Here is an 18,550-nt window from a genome sequence, read left to right as displayed (position 1 = left end):
AAATTAAAAGCTCAAAGTTTAGATTTGTTTTATTTACGACTTTGTTGAAATAAATTTACTTTTCAAAAAATGCTTAAAGTTTCGTTGTTTTGTTTGTTTTTATTTTGTTTTTTGTGGGAGGGGAGATTCGATCAAGCTAAAAATAATAGTTTTAACGTCTACCGATCTCCGACTGTTTTGTTCTGTGATTTAAATTGAAGTACCTTTCGCAGTATATTCATATTCTCTTGAATCAAACTACATGGTTATCTGTAGTGATGTTGATGATGATGATCATCTTCATCATCATCATCAACAACAACAAAAACAACAACAACAACTACGACAACAAAGCAATTGTTTTGTTTTTATGTTCTTAATGTCTACGTAAAACACTTGTCACAGATTCACCCTCAGTGCAAAGTTTGCACTGATTATCGGCATTTTGTGATGTCTCTGGCTACAGGTATGTAAATATCCTGGAATGATGATACAATCAAGCAAGATCAATTCCAGTAAATATTATGGGTAATGTCTAAATTTTATGCGACCACTGTCACAGTCCAACTCGTCTTCACGGTCAATTTATATCGCCAGTTAACTTGCAGTATGATTATTTGCGTGGAAACTATAACTTTTGAACTTGTGATGTCGACAGTGACGTCAATAATGGTGTGAACGGAAGACAGCGTGCCACAACAATGTGAATCAACAAAAGGGCAACGCATTATATAATACGCGGTGAGGGCGCTGTTCATCACAAACCCTCTCAGGCTTGTATCCTGTGCAGATTTATTGTTGGCAAAGTTTGATTTGTGAATCAAGCAATCAGGGAGTGTGGGTTCGGACAACTTCGGCTTATCCGACCTTTCGAGTCGTACTCTGCAACAGTACACATAGCCTACAACAAGTGTCGATTCGCTGATAAGAACACTTGATAAGGGCTTACAACATACACGTTACCTTGAAACACGCCGGTTTTGTAGATAATCATCGGACAAAAACAAACATACATCAATCATATATTACTGTGTGTAATAAAAACAACAGCGTTACAAGCTGGAGCTTTACATTTATATAGCTTCATACTAATTCTCCACATGGACTTAAACATTTGTTTTACGTTTGTACGTTTTGGACGAGGTACACCGATCAAAACCGCCTCGCAGCGGCGTGTGACGTCATTTCATGCAAAAGTTCGAAAACCCGGTCACAGCGGTACAGCGCGGAAAAACCAGTGGGCTCATCACTTCATCGGCTGATCCCAATATTTATTATTTTACACCTGGCCAATTGAAGTAAAGGTCGCACAAATAAAGTTAATATTCAAACCGACCTTGGTCATACACGTACATTGTACATCAGCCGGTCAACTCGTCTCTGCCCAAGATTTGATCCGAGCTGTTTTCTGTGCAACAACTATGGCGTCGAAGTTTCGGCAGCTATGAATTGACATTGGTTCGAGCTGGCCTGACTCATCTCCGAACCCATCTTCACAGCGGTTTACTGAACACCAGTTGAATCTTTCCTTTCATCATGCACATGGGAAGGCGCGCTTACTACTAGATAAACATAGTTGGCGAAGATTATATATTATGAGGTATTAATCTAGGCAAGAGAGAACGGACACAGTAAGTTATGTATTGCTGATATTTTCTGTCGTCAAAGCTAACAATTTTAACCTGTGTCGAAAAAAATAGATTTAATGGGCGCAAGACCAAAGCTCGTAAATTATCTATCAAAAGTGCACGATCCTACGTGAAAAATTCGGTCACCGTTATTAATCCAGGATGATGGATATACAGTAGCATTGTTTAGCGTGGGTGTCTTTAATTTTGGGTCGATATCATTTATTGGAGTTAATTTATTGGCCATGAATTACACTCCAAGCCAATTAAACACTGTGATACAATTAAGTTGTCGAATTTGATAATATATAGCCCCCGAACATGACAGAAGTTGTGTGATCACCAGGGTCCGTGCGATGAAATTTTAAAGCCACAACAAAACAAATGAATATTGGTCTGTTGACGACACCTCTTTCCGTTTCTGACGGAATCAGATAATTTCTTCCTACTGTGTTGAAAATGTGCACCTCTTTGACTACTGTCTGCCGCAAGAAGTAGGAAGACAAACAGGTTCATTTGTCTGAAATGTGTAACAACACTGAGGTACGCAGATGTCTTCCCCAGGTCGTGAACTGTCTGTGATAACCTTTGACCCATGGGTCTTGTCGGATGTATATTTTAGTATATTCGACGACGTTCGATATCTAGGCCGGCAAAAAGGATTCAATTTAGTCTAGACGTATGTACAGTGCGATGACCTGTACAAGTTTATTGTTTTAAAAATATTCAGTTATGAAGAAGCTTAACATGGTGAACTTTTATACAAGCGTTGATATGCCCAGGATTACGTGATCTTGTCGGACATTATACGTCGTTATCGTTCCGTTGTTCCATCTTCAAGTTCACCCAGTTTATCCCTAGACAGGTTACATCACGATCCAAGCATGGGATAAAAACTAACGATTTGTTTCCCGTCCTCGAGCTCTTTGATCTTGAGTTCGAACGGAAACGTTCTTGTGTGCTGCGCGATGGCGTCAGTATCTGTTTGATCATAACACTGAACTTGACCGTCTCAACTCCCTCTATTTTTGTACATCCATGCTCTGTGTCAGAACATGTTGTACATCCATGGTCAGAGTTACCTCAGTTTTTTCTGGGGGCTGCTCTATACTCTTCATGTCGATAATTGTAACTGAGCTAAAAATGTTACAATTATAAACCATATGCCGCATCATTACGGGTAAGACTAAATGATATTTTTGCCAGAACTAGTATCTGATTAAATGGACATCCCAAGTATATTATTATGACGCACTGATCAGAGTCCGGTATTCCTGAATCAGGTTAATCGAAATACACTTAATCAGACCTTCGGGTGTCGACTTATGCATTTCTCGAATTGACCACCACACGTTCTATTTAAGGCGGCATTCCTACATCTCGAAGTTTCAACTCGTGATTGTCGATCAGGAGAATTTCCCTCTTCCCTTTGTCCATCTGATGATTTGCATATTAAATTTTCAACACGAGATGTAAATTAATCAATCATTGTCTGATCCCATTTTTAGCAGCAAACATTGATACATGTACACTCGGAGTTCGAAGAAAGGGTACACGAGATAACACTTTAGAAGACCTTTTTCTGAGGGTCGGCAATCTAAGCAGTTCAGACACGACGAGACGATCTGTCAGGGTGATTAGAAGCCCTTAGCAAAGGTGAACAAGTGGTGTTTTACGGCCTAAAGTGCTGTCGATTCTAAATTGTCAGGCAAGTTGTACACGAGCCAACTGCTGGCATGGTATGCCTTCATTGGCGTAGCAATCATGATGCCTAGGTCAGCAGCGTACACCTGGTGTGCGCACGTAGCATGCATGTCTCTCAACTATTTGAAATGCCGATATTCTCAATATTTTAGCGATGAGACATGACCAACGATATAGAATAAGTATATCTTGATAAATTTATTGTTTTCTCTTTGAAGGAACAACACGTAAAGAACACAAGTGTGAGTATTCGAACACCGGAATCATGACGTCATCCGCTGAAGCTGAGAACGGCGTCAGTCGTGAGGAAGATAAGAGGACAACGGGACGTGGCATACTCGTCGTTTTAGGAGGCGTTCTCATTCACATGACCATCGGAACAAATTCAAGCTATACCTTCGGTAGGTTTTTTAATGCAATATTTCACCAAGACCATGTATTTACAGTATTATACACCATATAGGGAAACCTTCTGAGGTTTTCCGGGATGAGAAATTATTATTATGTTGCAGAAAATAAGGTACGTGGGAGTGAAATGAATCATTTAAGATTATTTCCGGATATCGCCGGAGCCTGTGTCACAATAGCGTGAGTTTCACCAGGGCTGCGTCAGACACGAGATGACGTTGAGTGTCTGACACAGCGCTGAGGATATGAATGCTGATACGACACAACATGGAATATTAATAAGCGATTTATCATATATAGGATATATATCCATGCCAAGAATTTTATAGGGGTAAGTGCTTAATTTTAAGGACTCAAAGTTTATCTCAACAAACTGGGCTGATTCTATTCCTCGACAAAATGAGTATTCTAACAGAGTACTAAAATAAACTTTCATAGGAAGAGATATAGTATGGTATTGAAATGAATCCAAAATGCTCAAATGCTTCAACTCCCACCCAACTCCCTCCCACCCACAAAGTTTCGGCTATTTCGATGTCGGGCTAAAAGTTGAGAGGAGTTTATGAAGTGCTTCTGTCCACTTTTGTAATTCGAGAACATTCAAACACTGACGGCATTAATCCGGCATGCTCCTATCACGGTAAACGCAGCCAGGATGGTGCAAGTTGGGGACAGATACACGGTCAATTAATGGGAAATGCTTGTTCACATAAAAACTGGTCGTATTGTAAGATGCCAACCTGTAAGAGTTTTAGTACTAACAGAAAATCCTTCGAAACAATAAACTATGTGTCACAATTCTGGGAAGAGTGCAAATTAATGAATCCAAAAGACTTTCTCTTCTTACTTCCACGCTGGGGAGTCGTTTTGGATAGGGTTACGAATAGCGTACATACCTATGGTACGAAACCACTTTTAATTCGTAAACAATGTTAGGATTTGTGTTCCTGAATATTCACCTGCGTTCCTTTCCTTTTGTGCTTTTTCCTTTGATTGCTGATCTCCGAAAACAATATCGAAGTTTCCTGACCTAACTACCCAAAATGAGAAGTTGATTTTGCCTTAGAATGATTTTGACGATGACGACCAGGCTCAGAATATATTTAAATGCATTTTTTTCTTTTTTCTCCTTTCAGGACAGTTAGGTCCGTACGTTACTTCATACATCAGAGAGCGAAGCCAACCAGAAGACTTGACATCGCAGGTAGGTCTTCTCCGTCTGACCAAATTTGTTAGGCTTTACGAGGCATGCAACGCGTGATTCGTATGAACCACGCCCTGGTTTCTACGTGAAATTATAAATTTCATCTGAATCCATCAACCTGATTGGATTAAACTGTCTAGCAAAACTGGTGCTTCGAATGCTGAATACGAAACTAAGAGTGTATTTTATTTATTCATCTTTTTACGTGTTTGTTTTCATATTGATATCCTCTGTTATAAACTTCACAACAATTCTCCGACAGGACTTGACGTTGCTGTATTCAGTCGCACACGCCGTTCAGGCATTGATGATGTTCTGGGCCGGTTACATGGAATGGCATTTCGGTGTGCAAATTACAACGCTGACAGGGGCGCTAATACTGACGTAAGTTTACCCAGGGATAGTTATTTATTTGTAAAATATTAATGAAAATAGTATTGAAACAAATGAGTTGCGATCTTGGTCAATTTCTCGATGGCATAAAAGGTCACACGTGTGCAGCTTGTAGACTTCCAGTCATAAGTACAGCCATCACGTGTAAAAGTTGTAACTTTTCAACCAAATATGTAGGAATTTACAAACCAATTTTCAAATCAACACTGTACAGCAGACTATTTCTGTATTTTTTTTCCGTCAACAATGAGGATAAAACTTTACCAAAACACAAAATTGAAGATATTTCTCTGGAAATTTAAAATTAGCGACCTAGCAGCTGAAAATGCTCCTTTGTGTTCCCAAACCCAATGAATTCAAGCTTATTATTCTGGCCGAATCATTGAATTCCATATTTCATCACATTTCCCCCCAGGGCCGGGATGCTTTTCTCGTTCCTGACTATCCAGATTTCTTTCAATTTGGTCGTGCTGACATCGGGTGTGATCTACGGCGTCGGACTTGGAATCGCGTATATACCGGCCTGGCTCTGTGTCATCCGGGTAGGTTTGGATCAGATAGTTGATTGGTCAGATCTCTTATTAAGAACTTCTGTGTTTGATATGTGGTATCGAAATATGATACATGTGTTTTTCAAATAACGAGTGACAAGTTCCTGACTTTAACTCACACCAGTATTGGTTGAATTGCTGAATTAAACTAAATTGTCACTTTGGACCAATCTTGACAGGTGCTAACTTGCTAGCAAGGTACGCTTACCCATTTCGGACACATGGCACCAGTACTGACCAAGTGGACCCTATTGTCATTTTGTATTTATTCCTTGTACCCGGTAAATTATTTACCTTGAATGACACCTGCTTCCTATGTTCGTCAGTGACAGTGAATGCAAGTGTATGTGGATGTGTGTATACATTACATTATACACGTCATTGCATTACATTACATTACATTACATTACATTACATTACATTACATTACATTACATTGCGTTATATCACATCACATCACATCACATCACATCACATCACATCACATCACATCACATAATGTAGCATCACATTACATTACATTAGGTTACATTGCGTTACTTTACATCATATTATATTGGCCATGTTTCGTACGACATATTTGCTTTTGATTCTTTGTATAGTATAGTGACTTGTTCTCTCTTCTTAAACGCCAGTGGTTTCCTTCAAAGAAAGGTTTCGTCATCGGTTTGGTAGTGGCTGGTTTTGCTCTGGGAAGCTTCGTCTTTGGCTTGATCGAGAAATTCTTCATAAACCCATCGAATTTACAACCAGACAAACCCGACCCTGAAAACCCTTCACAGAAGTAAGTCACAGAAAGGGGAAAAAAGTTGTAGCTTATGTGAAAGATATTATTTTGTTGACTTAAAAATATATCATGAACATGCATTGCCCTCATTCGACAGTACAATGGAGCAATTTGTCAACCTTTGAGACTATATCTGCAACTTTTGATATTTTCATAATTTTTGTCCTATATGAAAGACATAAAATTTAAACAATAATTTTTAAAATATCGCCACTTTGTAACATATCCTACTGTTTCCATGACAACATCTAGGTATTATTCCCAGCCGGATATTCTTGACCGAGTCCCATATGCGTATCTTCTAATGGCTGGCTTGTTTGCAATTTGCCAAATTGGTGGCGCCCTTCTGATTTCAAATCCTCCAGGATATCAGGTAAATGTATGCCGTGTGTGTCATTACTGTAAGGCGGAAAGCAGAGAGAGAAAAGTAGACTGGCTAAAAGGCAGACAGACAGATAAACAGTCAAAGAAAACGCCCTCTTGAGAGAAATTTCAGAATAGTATTTCCTGAGGAACTTCTTCCTCTGAACAACATAGCAAGTTACTTTTCAATAATGATGGCTATGTTTTTGACGATCAGTAATCGTTTAGATCTTTTCAGGGAATGTGAACGATGTCTTAACACACTTTTGCAACCAGTAAAATGGAATTCTGCACTGATCAGTATTTGCAAGCGAATGATACTCCGATTTTTCTTCCAGAGTGACTGCATGTAACACTGTCGTTTCGTATCTCTGTTGAATAGAGGCCAGACCTACATGGGACACCTAAAAGGGATTCAGAACCAGACGAGAGAACGCCACTATTACAAGAAAAAGAAAATAGCATCGAAGAGAAATCTATCGAGGGCTCGGAATCCCATTCAGAGATAATTTGCGACGACGAAGAAGATCCTAAAATGTCCGGCAAGACATTGAGTCCCAAGGAAATGCTTTTGACGAGGCCGTTCTGGACGCTATGGCTCGTGTATGCCTTAGTAACGCAAACACAGGTCATGGTTTCGTCATTGTACAGGGTAAGAACACGCCGTAATCACGTGTCCCGGCGCCATTTCCTTTCGGCTATACGGGTGCCGGTTTCCACAGCTGCCTGGTTCAGAGTTCTAGCTTACGAGTAACACCGCAAGGATCTTGGCAGTTCAGTATATTATCAAAAGGGACAATAACTGTAACATTTTTATGATGTTTTCATTATTTTCTTTCTGTAAACCAAATATCCTTGCTCATTCTTTTCGTAAAATTGCACTGACGTACAGAGTGTTAGCGTTGCTCACGGACTTCATTGTGTCACTAAAATGTGCAATGACATTTTTGGTCCGGACTGAAATTTAGTAGTCAAAGATGATACTGCGCACTGCAAACAGAGAGGCTGTGTTGATGGGTTGAACCGTTATATTCAACAGTTTCATGATAGTTGGTAAAAAATAGATTCTACAGGAAGAACAAAAATACCAGAAAATACACTAAAAGATACCGCTGACTCTAGAGCTTCGACAGTTACTTTCATATCATCCAATTATTTTTGCCCTTTCCTTTCTAAAACAGAATGCACAATGCAATAGTTTCGATTGTTCAGCTCTTTCCATCACAACAGACGTATTCCATGCTTATTGCATCCTCCCCCCCCCCTTCTCTCTCTCTCAGATCTGCCGAAATCCCTTTTTACTTGCCGATGCACTGACACAGGTTTCCTCTTTTCACAGTTCTACGGAGAGGAGTTTATCGATGACTCAAACTACATGCTAGCCCTGACTATTTGTTCCTCGATTTTCAATGCACAAGGTCGAATAATCTGGGGAAAATTAGCTGACGTGTTGTCTTTCAAGGTTGGTGCAGAGATTTCGTTCTGTCGTGATCACATATAGCTCAAGTGACCGATTAAGCGAGCATATTTAGCAAGTTCCTGTTTATTATTTTGCTTAATTTTCAAAACTGGTCAACATAGAGGCGGTCATATTTGAGCATAGGGTATTGCGGGCAATATTCGTCAACAAGTTATGATCAATAAATGTCATATATTAAGCTTTTGTATTATGCAAGTCTTACATGTGTCGTGTCTGTGCCTAGTACTTTACCCTCGCTATCTCTGTATAGCATTTCTAAGAAAACCGTCTATATCTGTTAATTACCGTCCCTAATCCCCTTCATTAATTTGATCTACCGATCATCAACGCCTGGGCTTATCACCCTGAACAAATAACCCAACTCATAAAGTAAAAAACGTCTTTGACATTTCTTGATCAGAACTCCTAGACGAATATTTCCTGCAATACCCTGTGATTTGAGCGGGGTTGACGTCTATTATCTATCTTGTTTAACTTGCACATGCAGTTTTAGTATGCCTCTGTACACATTCCTTCTGTCAGTATACGTTTGAAAGTACAATAACGAAGATAATGTACGCAGTTGTAGCTCATGGAGATATTGAGTACCCTTTACAATTATTGTCAAAAGCTCTAAGTGTACTTTCTCGTTTCCCTGATCAACAAATCCATTCCATTTATCTCACCAGACTGTAATAATTGCCATGTGTTCGATCAACGCAATCTTCGTCTTGACTTTGCCACTAGCGCCAGCTGGTGGTAAAGTATTTTTCTTCATCTGGCTGTGCATCGTTTTCTTCACATTCACTGGAGTGTTTTCTGTGATTCCATCGGTCACCGTCAGGTGAGACTATTGTCCTTGTCGAGTACGTCTTTCATCTTTGACACATCCAAGAATGAAATCGTCTCAAGTATTTGCTGTCCTGGTAGTGATTCCAACTCGTAAAAGTGCACGCTGTGCACTAAATTCAACCACGCGCCAGTAGCAAAATAAAAATCACAAGCTAATGGTTATGGTAGGACAAAAGAACAGGAGTAAAGCGACCTGTATACCCTTGATATTGAACTCCTTTTTTTAAAATTTCTAATATAGCCTGTGAATTGTTTCTGCTTTTTCTGTCGAAGACAAACAATAATTAGTTACCCGTCGGTACTATGTCGGAGCCCCAATATTAATTGGAAATACATTTTAATGACAGTCTTTGTGATACATCACAACGTTACCATTTTTTGATAACAGCTACCGTTGATCTTTCCACAGGGTATTCGGTGTCAAGTACAGTGGAATGAATTATGGCCTTGTTTTCACTGCGACGGCAATATCTTCCATACTAGGTGCTTACTTCGATGATGATATCGTGGACGCTCTTGGCTGGGGTGGCATGTTCGTGTATTGTGGCTTCTGTTCTTTTCTCGGTAAGTTAATCTCCCTAGGATAAATGTGTCAAGCATTTCTCATGAATTATTGACGCTGGTATATCGGCGTCTTATCCTTGAATGTATGTGTACGGGTTCTGAGAAACTCTGCTTTCCCGCTTAAAATTTGCTTTGAACGAAAAATCATTTGGCTGTGAAGCTCGCGACAGTTAATGCAAGATCGAAGACAGAAACTCACAATTTGTGGATAAGATTTGAATACATGGAACACGTGCACAACAATGGCAGATCATGATCAATGACCACTTAAGAAAAAAAAACACCTTTAACTGAGTAATCATCTAACGGTGCTCCCTATTGGGTAAATCCGGAATAGTCTGTTGTTCAATCGTATAGTTCCTGTATTATTTGTTTGCCTTTGGTTTGAATTTTGGATCATGCATTTTTTCGAAAAACTATTCTGTACACGTGCGATTTGATCTGAGCATATGAATTATTTCCTTCATTTTTCAGCGATGATTGTGGCATTCACATTTAATCAGACGACACCCACGGGCAAGGCCATTTAGAAAATGATCTTGGTCTTTCTGGATCAGCATTAGTTTTCTACTGAAGAAAGCGTCAACCCAAAGTAAAAACAAAGCAACAATCTATAAAATTAGTTATCGTTGATCCAGGCTGACTTTCGAACTTCTTAGGACATACCTGTGAAATCAAGGAGATGTCGACTGGCTTAATGATTCGATGTACTTGTGAATAACAGTATAAATCTCTCGGGGGGATATTTCGAAAGGCACAATGAATGTGTGAGAAAGCGTCGAAGGACATCATACGACATGGAACTTCCTTCAACGGGAACGTAAAATTGTTATATTGCGAAGATCAGAACAGATCTGTTTAAGGTATTTTGGGATTTTAGGATTCAGGTATCACACTACCAAAAGTTTTGATAGAGTCCAGACTCGTATTAATGTTTTTCCCTCGTACATTACGAGAACATATCGAACCGCCAGCATTCTGATTACTACAAATACTAAAATAAAGATATGTAAGTATGAAGGAAGTTACCAAAATCATTGCGGTTCTACAAATGTGAAAGTGTATATAGAAATAGCATATTAAAAATGTATATAACCAGTTATATCATCAGAAATCCAAACGTAAAGTGGTGGTCACTGATCGACACCATTTTGGAACTAGGAAATTCTACATTGAATTTAAATTCCCAAAATGTCATACTAGATAACAATTGGTTAACGCCTTTCTGTTCAACGCTTATGTCTTCTTTTCGCACACAATGTATCATACTGCTCTTATTATCCTCCTATATAACTAATGTTAATTGTCTAATTCATTATGATGCATTGTTCTGCCTGGCTGTCCAAAATTTCACATTTGACATAGTTCGAGTGAGACAAATACTGGTAGACTGTAATCCTCGTATTCTTCCTGAAATCTCGTTTTAACGTTCTATGTATACCCTCATTATCTCCCCCTTAAGGCAGTACACGTCTCTAAATTGAAAGTCTTTTTGCTAAGAATAACATTCAACCATTCCCTTTCAAAGTCAAAAATAAAAACAAGGAATCCGAGTGCAAAATTTGATACTTTAGAAACAATGTACTCAATATTTACTGGCACTTGAAATCTCGATGGCCGCCATCCGTGTGTCAACTCCATGGAGAAAATAAAATAATGAAATTTTCGATGTTCTATAAAGTAAGCCGGTGAAAAGTTTATTTACTCCCCGGGTTTCAAAACAGCCCCCACTCCCGTGGCAGACAAAACAAGTATTGTTAAAGAGTGGGAGTCCGAATTTCTGTCCCCGAGGCGCATTCTACCTTACCACACAGTCAAAATCAAAATTACACATAGTCATATGCTATATTCGGTAAGTACATAATGTTGGTTGACACTGCAATTAATGATGTACATCATAAAATACTTTATAATACACTATATCATGGCAATATTTATATATCTACTGAAATATTTTCTCTGTTTTAGGCGTACTTCATGCCATAAATGAGAGAGGGTTTGTATTGTACATTCTATGGTACAGATTTGCATAAAATACATGCATTGTTGTAATCAAGGTACGCAATCATTTGAGTGTGTGTATACTTGTATAAAGTACGAGGGCGATCTTTTCCAAATTGCCATGTAACTTTTATAGTATCGTCGATCGTACATTTTTCGAATTTATAATAAAAACATATATGTGAACTTTAACTTTGAAAAAACATCGAGAGATTAATATGTGTGTAACACATGGCTTCGGACGTTTGTCTTGTCGTATTTTGGAATAATAATGAAGCAGTTGTGCAAGATCCTAGACTGAAAGATCCGTCACTTGAGGGCGCTCTCTACGAGGAGGGGAGCGTCCTCTAGCGACGGATCTCCAGTCTAGCAAGATCCCTGATTCAGTACAAGTTGGTACTTTGTGCTTTTTTTTTTTTTTTTTTTTTTTTCAAAATTTTTATTTGGATAGAACAACAACAAACAAATACATTAAATACAAAAGACAATTACACATTTCAACATTTCCAGTACAAAATATTTAGGAAGCATCATTTTGTTACATAAGGTATTAGGGATGACCATTTACCAATATGTACAGCAATTTTATCGTTCGCTGTTGCAATCTTTCTTTCTATTTCGTGTACATTTTTAAGCTGTATAATAAAACTTGTGATGTCTAAAGACAGGTTATTTAACTTACATCTGTATATATAGATACGCACTTGCAAAGCAATGAAATTGACAATAATTTTTTCTTTAGGATCGCCAAAAATCATGCACAGTTTAGAAGGTGGTTGCTTTAGTTTAAGCGGTCTCCCAAAAATAAAAAGTAAATCTCTCCAGAGGGCAATAGTACATTTACAAGAATAAAATAAATGTTCAAGAGACTCTATTTCATCATCACACAAAGTACAATATGGAGTTGTGAACTTCTGTGGATTAAACTTATTCAACTGTTGATTTGTATACAGAATATTGTGGAGTAACTTAATTTGGAAAGCTCTAGACATACTATCAATCGCTAATTTATATATAAGCTCATACATTTTTTTCCACTTTAAGTCAAGCATGTTTGTAGCTTTTTCTAAAGTTGCCTGACTTTTTGGTACATCAACAATTACATCAATAACATTTTTCTTCAAACACTTTTTTGTCAAGGATTCCAAAATGAAAGTATTGTTATTTACAGAAATACAGACTTCATTAGAAGATTGAGAAACATTTCGATTTTTGAGATCATTAGGAATTGAAAGTGTCAAACCCAACCACTTTAATTTATGATTTAAATTCAGACCTCTCCGATGGAGTTCCATCCACGGCACTCGCATATAACTGTAAACAGGTCTAAAATATAATTTATACCAACTACCGAGAGGTCTTTGTAATAAACAGAATGACCTCCTATCAGAATGTTTCTGTTATTCCATATTATCTGATCGGCATTGTCTGAAGTGTGATTGACTTCTGACCAAATATCCAGACATTCTTTCACAAAACTGGAAAATCTAACTGGTAAAAGATTAGTACAGAAATTACACTTAAATAAAAGATTTCCTCCGATTTTTCCTAGATTTTTAAAGACAAAATGTTTCCAAGGGTGTTTAAACTCCACATTTAGCAAGCGTTTAATCAATAAAATTCTATGTACTTTTTTCATCACTGATAAATCAGGCATTTTTAGGCCCCCTGGCCCACCTCCCCTACCATTATATTCCTCCCAACTCTATCATGCCCATTCCAAAGGAAATTGTAAATTATTCTATGAACTCTATTTATAGCTTCATGGGAAAGATTCCATGTGAAAGAGCATACATCAGTTTAGAAATTGCTAAAGACTTAATCACCTGAATCTTCCCAATGATAGTCAAATTCCTTCCTTTCCAGATATTTAAGGTACTCTTCAGGTTCGCAATGGGAGTTTCTACATTCTGATGCTGTGCTAATTTTTCATCATTTGAAAAATGAATCCCAACAATCTTGATAGTGGAGGTGGGCCATTTGACCCCAAACGCCCTATCTGTTCTATGTCTCCATTTTCCAAGCCAAACAGCTTCAGTCTTATCAATATTAACTTTTAAACCAGAAACCCTATGAAAAACTTTCAGGATGACAAAAAGAATATGTACCGAAGTTTCATCACTGAGAAAAACATGTCATGTCATCAGCAAATGCAGATTCTTTTATCTCCAAGCTTGCAATTTTGATACCTCTAATTTGCTGGTTTTCTCTAATTGAATGTAAAAGTGTTTCCAAAACAAGAATAAATAACAATGGTGAAAGTGGGTCGCCTTGGCGCACCCCTCTTTCCAACTTAAAATAACCCGTACTATAGCCATTGTTCATTACTGTACTTTCAATATTAAAATATAACGCTTTGACCCAGTTAATAAATGACTCTCCAAAGTTAAACTTGGATAAAACAGAATACAGATACTCGAGATTAACAGTATCAAAAGCCTTTTCAAATCAATGGCTAAAAGTATAGCTGGTAAATCTGCAGTGCGAGTATAATGAAAAATTTCATCAATTAACCGAATATAATCACCAATATTTCTTCCTCTGACGAAGGCTGCTTGAGTTTCGCCGATAAGGCGGGGTAAAATTTTCTCCATGCGTTTAGATAAACATTTGACGCAAGTTTCATATCTACATTCATAAGAGAGATCGGTCTCCAATTTTTCAAATATTGTTGATCCCGGCCAGATTTCACAATCAGGGTAATGATGCTTTGTTTTTGGGAGTTGGAGAATTCACCCTGTCTATATCCAAAATTTAGCGAATCCACAACTAGATGTCCCACCAGTGGCCAGAAGGCCACATAAAATTCCTTTGTGAGCCCATCATTACCAGGGCTTTTGTTATCTGGCAGGGAGTGAACAATAGAAAGCACTTCATCAGAGGTCAACTGACCTTCACAACAGAGTTTATCGTTCTCAGACAGAGACGGTAAATTTAAATCGAGAAATTTATGATCCTCATTTGAACTAGAAATCCCTTCAGAATACAACCTTGAATAAAACCTCTTAATTGCACACAAAACATCTTGAGGGCGATCTACTATCGTATGCTCGTCTTCTTTGAGGGTTTTAATACTTGACTTACGTTTATTCGCTTTTTCCAAACTCACAAAATATGTATTACCCTTGTCCCCCTTCTCATACCATTTTGTTCTGGATCTAATGATTGCGCCTATAAAAGACTATAAAAGAGTCAAATGCATGGCTGCGCCTCCAACGACTGTGATCGGAGGCGCATCCCTGCCACGCAGAGGTTGAATGACACACACGTGTCGCAACTTAAGGGTTACACGGGAAACGCGGATCGAAGTTCGAGCTGCATTTACACGACAGGAGTCAGTAGACAATGGCGGCATTTTTGAAGGCAAAAACTGTGTTAATTACTGGTTGTGGCCGGGGCATCAGCTTGGAGTTTGTGAAACAATTTGTCCGACTGCCATCTCCTCCTGCACATATATTTGCATCGTGCAGGTCACCGGATACTGCTTACGTGAGTATTAGCCGCGTAAGCTTATGTTTCAACTCCAAATTTGTAAGGTTAACATTCAATGACCTGAGGGCAGGAGTACAGATAAGTGGACGTACACCTTAGGATATAGCTGCTGTGAACTTGTGGTTATATTCAGCCTTTCTCTCTGTACCGTTTAAAAAGCTGTGAAAACGCATATGGTGCCATGGCGTTTTGATAGCGCCTGGACCCATCGCTGGGAGCCAACCAATGTAGGCTCTTCGGTAGTTTATTACCAAATCGATCGGTGTCTTTGATTTGGCTCTCAAAATTATGAAATATATTTGTGTTTGAATAAATAAACATGAACTTTCTTCATCCCGTACGACTCATTCTCTACTGCAAACTACCTCGACAAAAGTATTTTCAAGCATTTTCCTCGAGCTATAGTCCTCGAAACAATAGAGTTCAAAAGTTCTCAAGTCAAGGAGAACCGCCCCCAGCCCGAGGAAAATACTTGAAAATACATGTTCACATTGTCAACGTGTTTATCGGGAGTAAAATGACATTAAACTGGTCCAATGATCATTTCCATTCAAGGTATTACATTACCAGGTCCATGGGACAATTGTGATTTACAAATTTAAGTAGGACCATTCTGAACCACTGATAGTTACTACTGGTGGTACCAGGTGTCCGGAATGGGTAAGCGTACCCTGCTAGCATGCTACACCCGTCAGGATTGGTCCCAAAATTGTCTAAATATTGTATGAAAAGATACAGGATATGAATCACTGTAATAAGTCAAAGCCTGGAATGCTGTCGTTAATCATTTGAGTGACCGAGGTGTTATATTTGGCCACAATGTCGTCATATCGACCGTAGAACTTTTTGATCCTAACGAGTCTTTTTGTTGTGTATCCTTGTCTCAGTAATTTTGATGCCAATGAACTGTGTCTCAGTTGAAATCAGCGTAGGAATCACAAGCCCTACAATACCTGAGAAGTTGAGACACGCACACACCATAAGCAGGTGCAGATGGAATATTACTTGACAAGTTGGGATAATTTATGATTTCAAAATCGAAATCATCCCTTTTGTCATACAGCTTAGTGTGTAGCCCATTAGTACCCACTCGTAAGAATAGATCAAGATATGAAGCAGAGTTCCTAGCCTCTGTTGTTTCTTTGATTTCCAACTCATCAGGGTAACTATGATGTAAGTACAATTTGATATGTCTGGATTGTCTAGACTAATCAGATCATCAATATATCTGTGCGTGTTATTAAAACGCCTTGCAAGTTTTTTAGACCCTGCTGTGTAGAGAGATTGTAGGAACTCTGCTTCATATGAGTCTTAGATAGTCAGTGATAAAGTAGGTACGGGTCGATCTAATCAAAGAAAAATATAATTTCATAATTTTGTGTGCTAAATCAGCAACTGGGGGACACTGATCGATGTCGTAATCAAGTACCGAGGCGGCCTACGAGTCGGCTCGCTGCGGTTGTGTGGTGATGACCCCTGAACCGACAAAGAGCAATAATCATCCTCGGTCACGCCCGCCACAGCAACTCTGTTAGATACCCCGTACAAAATTGGCAGTTTACTACTACGACACCAATCTTGTCTTGTCCTGGGGTGGAGATTGACATCCGTAAGGCTTAATTCTCTGTCAGTATTCTGTGATAGTCCGTACGCAACGGATATATTTTTTATCTCCAGATATCGAGATAATATTTTTGTAGTACAAACAATCAACAGAATGTCTTCGAGCTTATCTCGTTTTATCTCGAGATAATATTTTTTTCGTTTACTGATAAAAATTATAAGTCTAGAAGCGCCTCAAACCACTGTGTTATTTTACCAAAATCTAGCTCGTATCACAAAAGAATAATCGTTTTGGTTTGTCCTTCAGGAATTACAGCGGATAAGCAAGGACAATCCATCTGTTACAGTGCTCAAAATAGGTATTTATCAAATTTTTTATCCGGACATTCTACTCCGCATTGAATATTTCATTCACTGTATAGGCTTGAAACGAAGGATTTGATATATTGATTTTTTATTATTTTCGTCAAAAAGGCGACTTTGCATCGTGAATTTGTACAAAATCAAGCATGGTGAACCATCTTATTTTTATTTGGGATTATTTTAATTTATCGGAATTCAACAGTCCATAATATTCTAAAGTATGACAACATTTTCAATTTTGCGATCGTACATAAAGCAGACAATATACAAATACACATTTTGATATTTTTTTCTGTATTTTTGCTGTTTGTCTCAACACCAATCTTTTGTTTTACATTTTCTTATGTTGAAATATGGAGTATTCAGTTTGTCAACAAAATCTGTATATGTGTTATGTACACTGTCAGTTGCATTTCAGTTAAGCTAAATCAAGATGTCAATATGCAATAACGCTGCAGAACATTTATACTCAGTATGTGTGAACAAGCTTAAAGAATTTCAACATCATTTTGAAAAAAAAAGCTAACAACAAAAATTGATATCAATACAAAATACAATTTTGAGAATATATATCAAGTTCAATGTTACCTGCTGAAAATTCACGTCTTGGTTACACTGTATGGATAGTGCATTTGTTGTGAAGGTAGCCATATAGGAATGGAAGTAAAGTGCACCATTACATTCAAGGAGGTGCATTTTTTTCTTCCATTGTCAATACTATTTTTGAACATCTATACACCTATTTTCACTTTTGTCCATTGTTTATTGATATCTGACAAGTCTCCTTACCTACAGTGTGTTGCTTTTCGGCCTGACTCGGTGTACAAGTATATTTCAATCACTATCATGAAGTTCACATGCCCCTCAACTTCATCAGAGTCAGAGTTATATCTAACTTCATCAGAGTCAGAGCTATATCTATGTCACTGTCACTGCCGATATACAGTGACAGTGATTAAGCCCGATCTCCTACCTTTAGAATTTTCAAGTTTCCCCTGAATTCCTGCAGCCTCTTCCTTCCCAAGTATATGTGAATGCAGCCTTGGGTGGGCTTTACTATATATAGGCAGCTTGGAAAAATGTCCACCTGCGGAACTCTTTGTCTAACTTCTCCACTTGTAACTGCGTTAAGGCATAAAAGTAAACCATAAAATCTAACTCAATAAACAACGAAAGGCTTTGTTTCATGTAACAATCCAGTTTGGCCAAGCAGAAATCGCGTCATAAACTTTCACGTAC

The 18,550-nt window shown here is 38.2% G+C and overlaps 1 protein-coding gene across 2 annotated transcripts; it reads left to right on the top strand.

Annotated features, from left to right (window-relative positions):
- The first annotated feature begins 1,313 nt into the window (after positions 1–1,313).
- Positions 1,314–12,085, top strand: LOC139118646 (apicoplast pyruvate carrier 1-like). Of its 2 annotated transcripts, none has more exons than XM_070682066.1 (12): positions 1,314–1,619; positions 3,530–3,712; positions 4,856–4,923; positions 5,186–5,307; positions 5,732–5,858; positions 6,503–6,651; positions 6,907–7,027; positions 7,400–7,669; positions 8,357–8,479; positions 9,166–9,320; positions 9,738–9,892; positions 10,367–12,085. In XM_070682066.1, the coding sequence occupies exons 2-12, from the start codon at positions 3,577–3,579 to the stop codon at positions 10,420–10,422; spliced, it is 1,482 nt and encodes a 493-aa protein (XP_070538167.1). In that variant the 5' UTR covers positions 1,314–1,619; positions 3,530–3,576; the 3' UTR covers positions 10,423–12,085. The 2 variants fall into 2 exon arrangements, with proteins under 2 accessions (XP_070538167.1, XP_070538166.1); XM_070682065.1 differs by having other exon boundaries at positions 1,323–1,610.
- Positions 12,086–18,550: the final 6,465 nt, after the last annotated feature.

Source organism: Ptychodera flava, chromosome 19 (assembly GCF_041260155.1).
Source record: "Ptychodera flava strain L36383 chromosome 19, AS_Pfla_20210202, whole genome shotgun sequence".
Lineage (NCBI taxonomy): Eukaryota > Metazoa > Hemichordata > Enteropneusta > Ptychoderidae > Ptychodera > Ptychodera flava.
The sequence above is the reverse complement of the archived record's forward strand: the minus strand, read 5'-3'. Positions and strand labels throughout refer to the sequence as shown.

Bases quoted from the DNA above. Each gene is read 5' to 3' on its own strand.
- LOC139118646 (XM_070682066.1), top strand. From the start codon at position 3,577: ATGACGTCATCCGCTGAAGCTGAGAACGGCGTCAGTCGTGAGGAAGAT. The intron at 6,652-6,906 runs GTAAGTCACAGA...GACAACATCTAG, and splicing joins CCTGAAAACCCTTCACAGAA to GTATTATTCCCAGCCGGATA. The intron at 9,321-9,737 runs GTGAGACTATTG...ATCTTTCCACAG, and splicing joins ATTCCATCGGTCACCGTCAG to GGTATTCGGTGTCAAGTACA.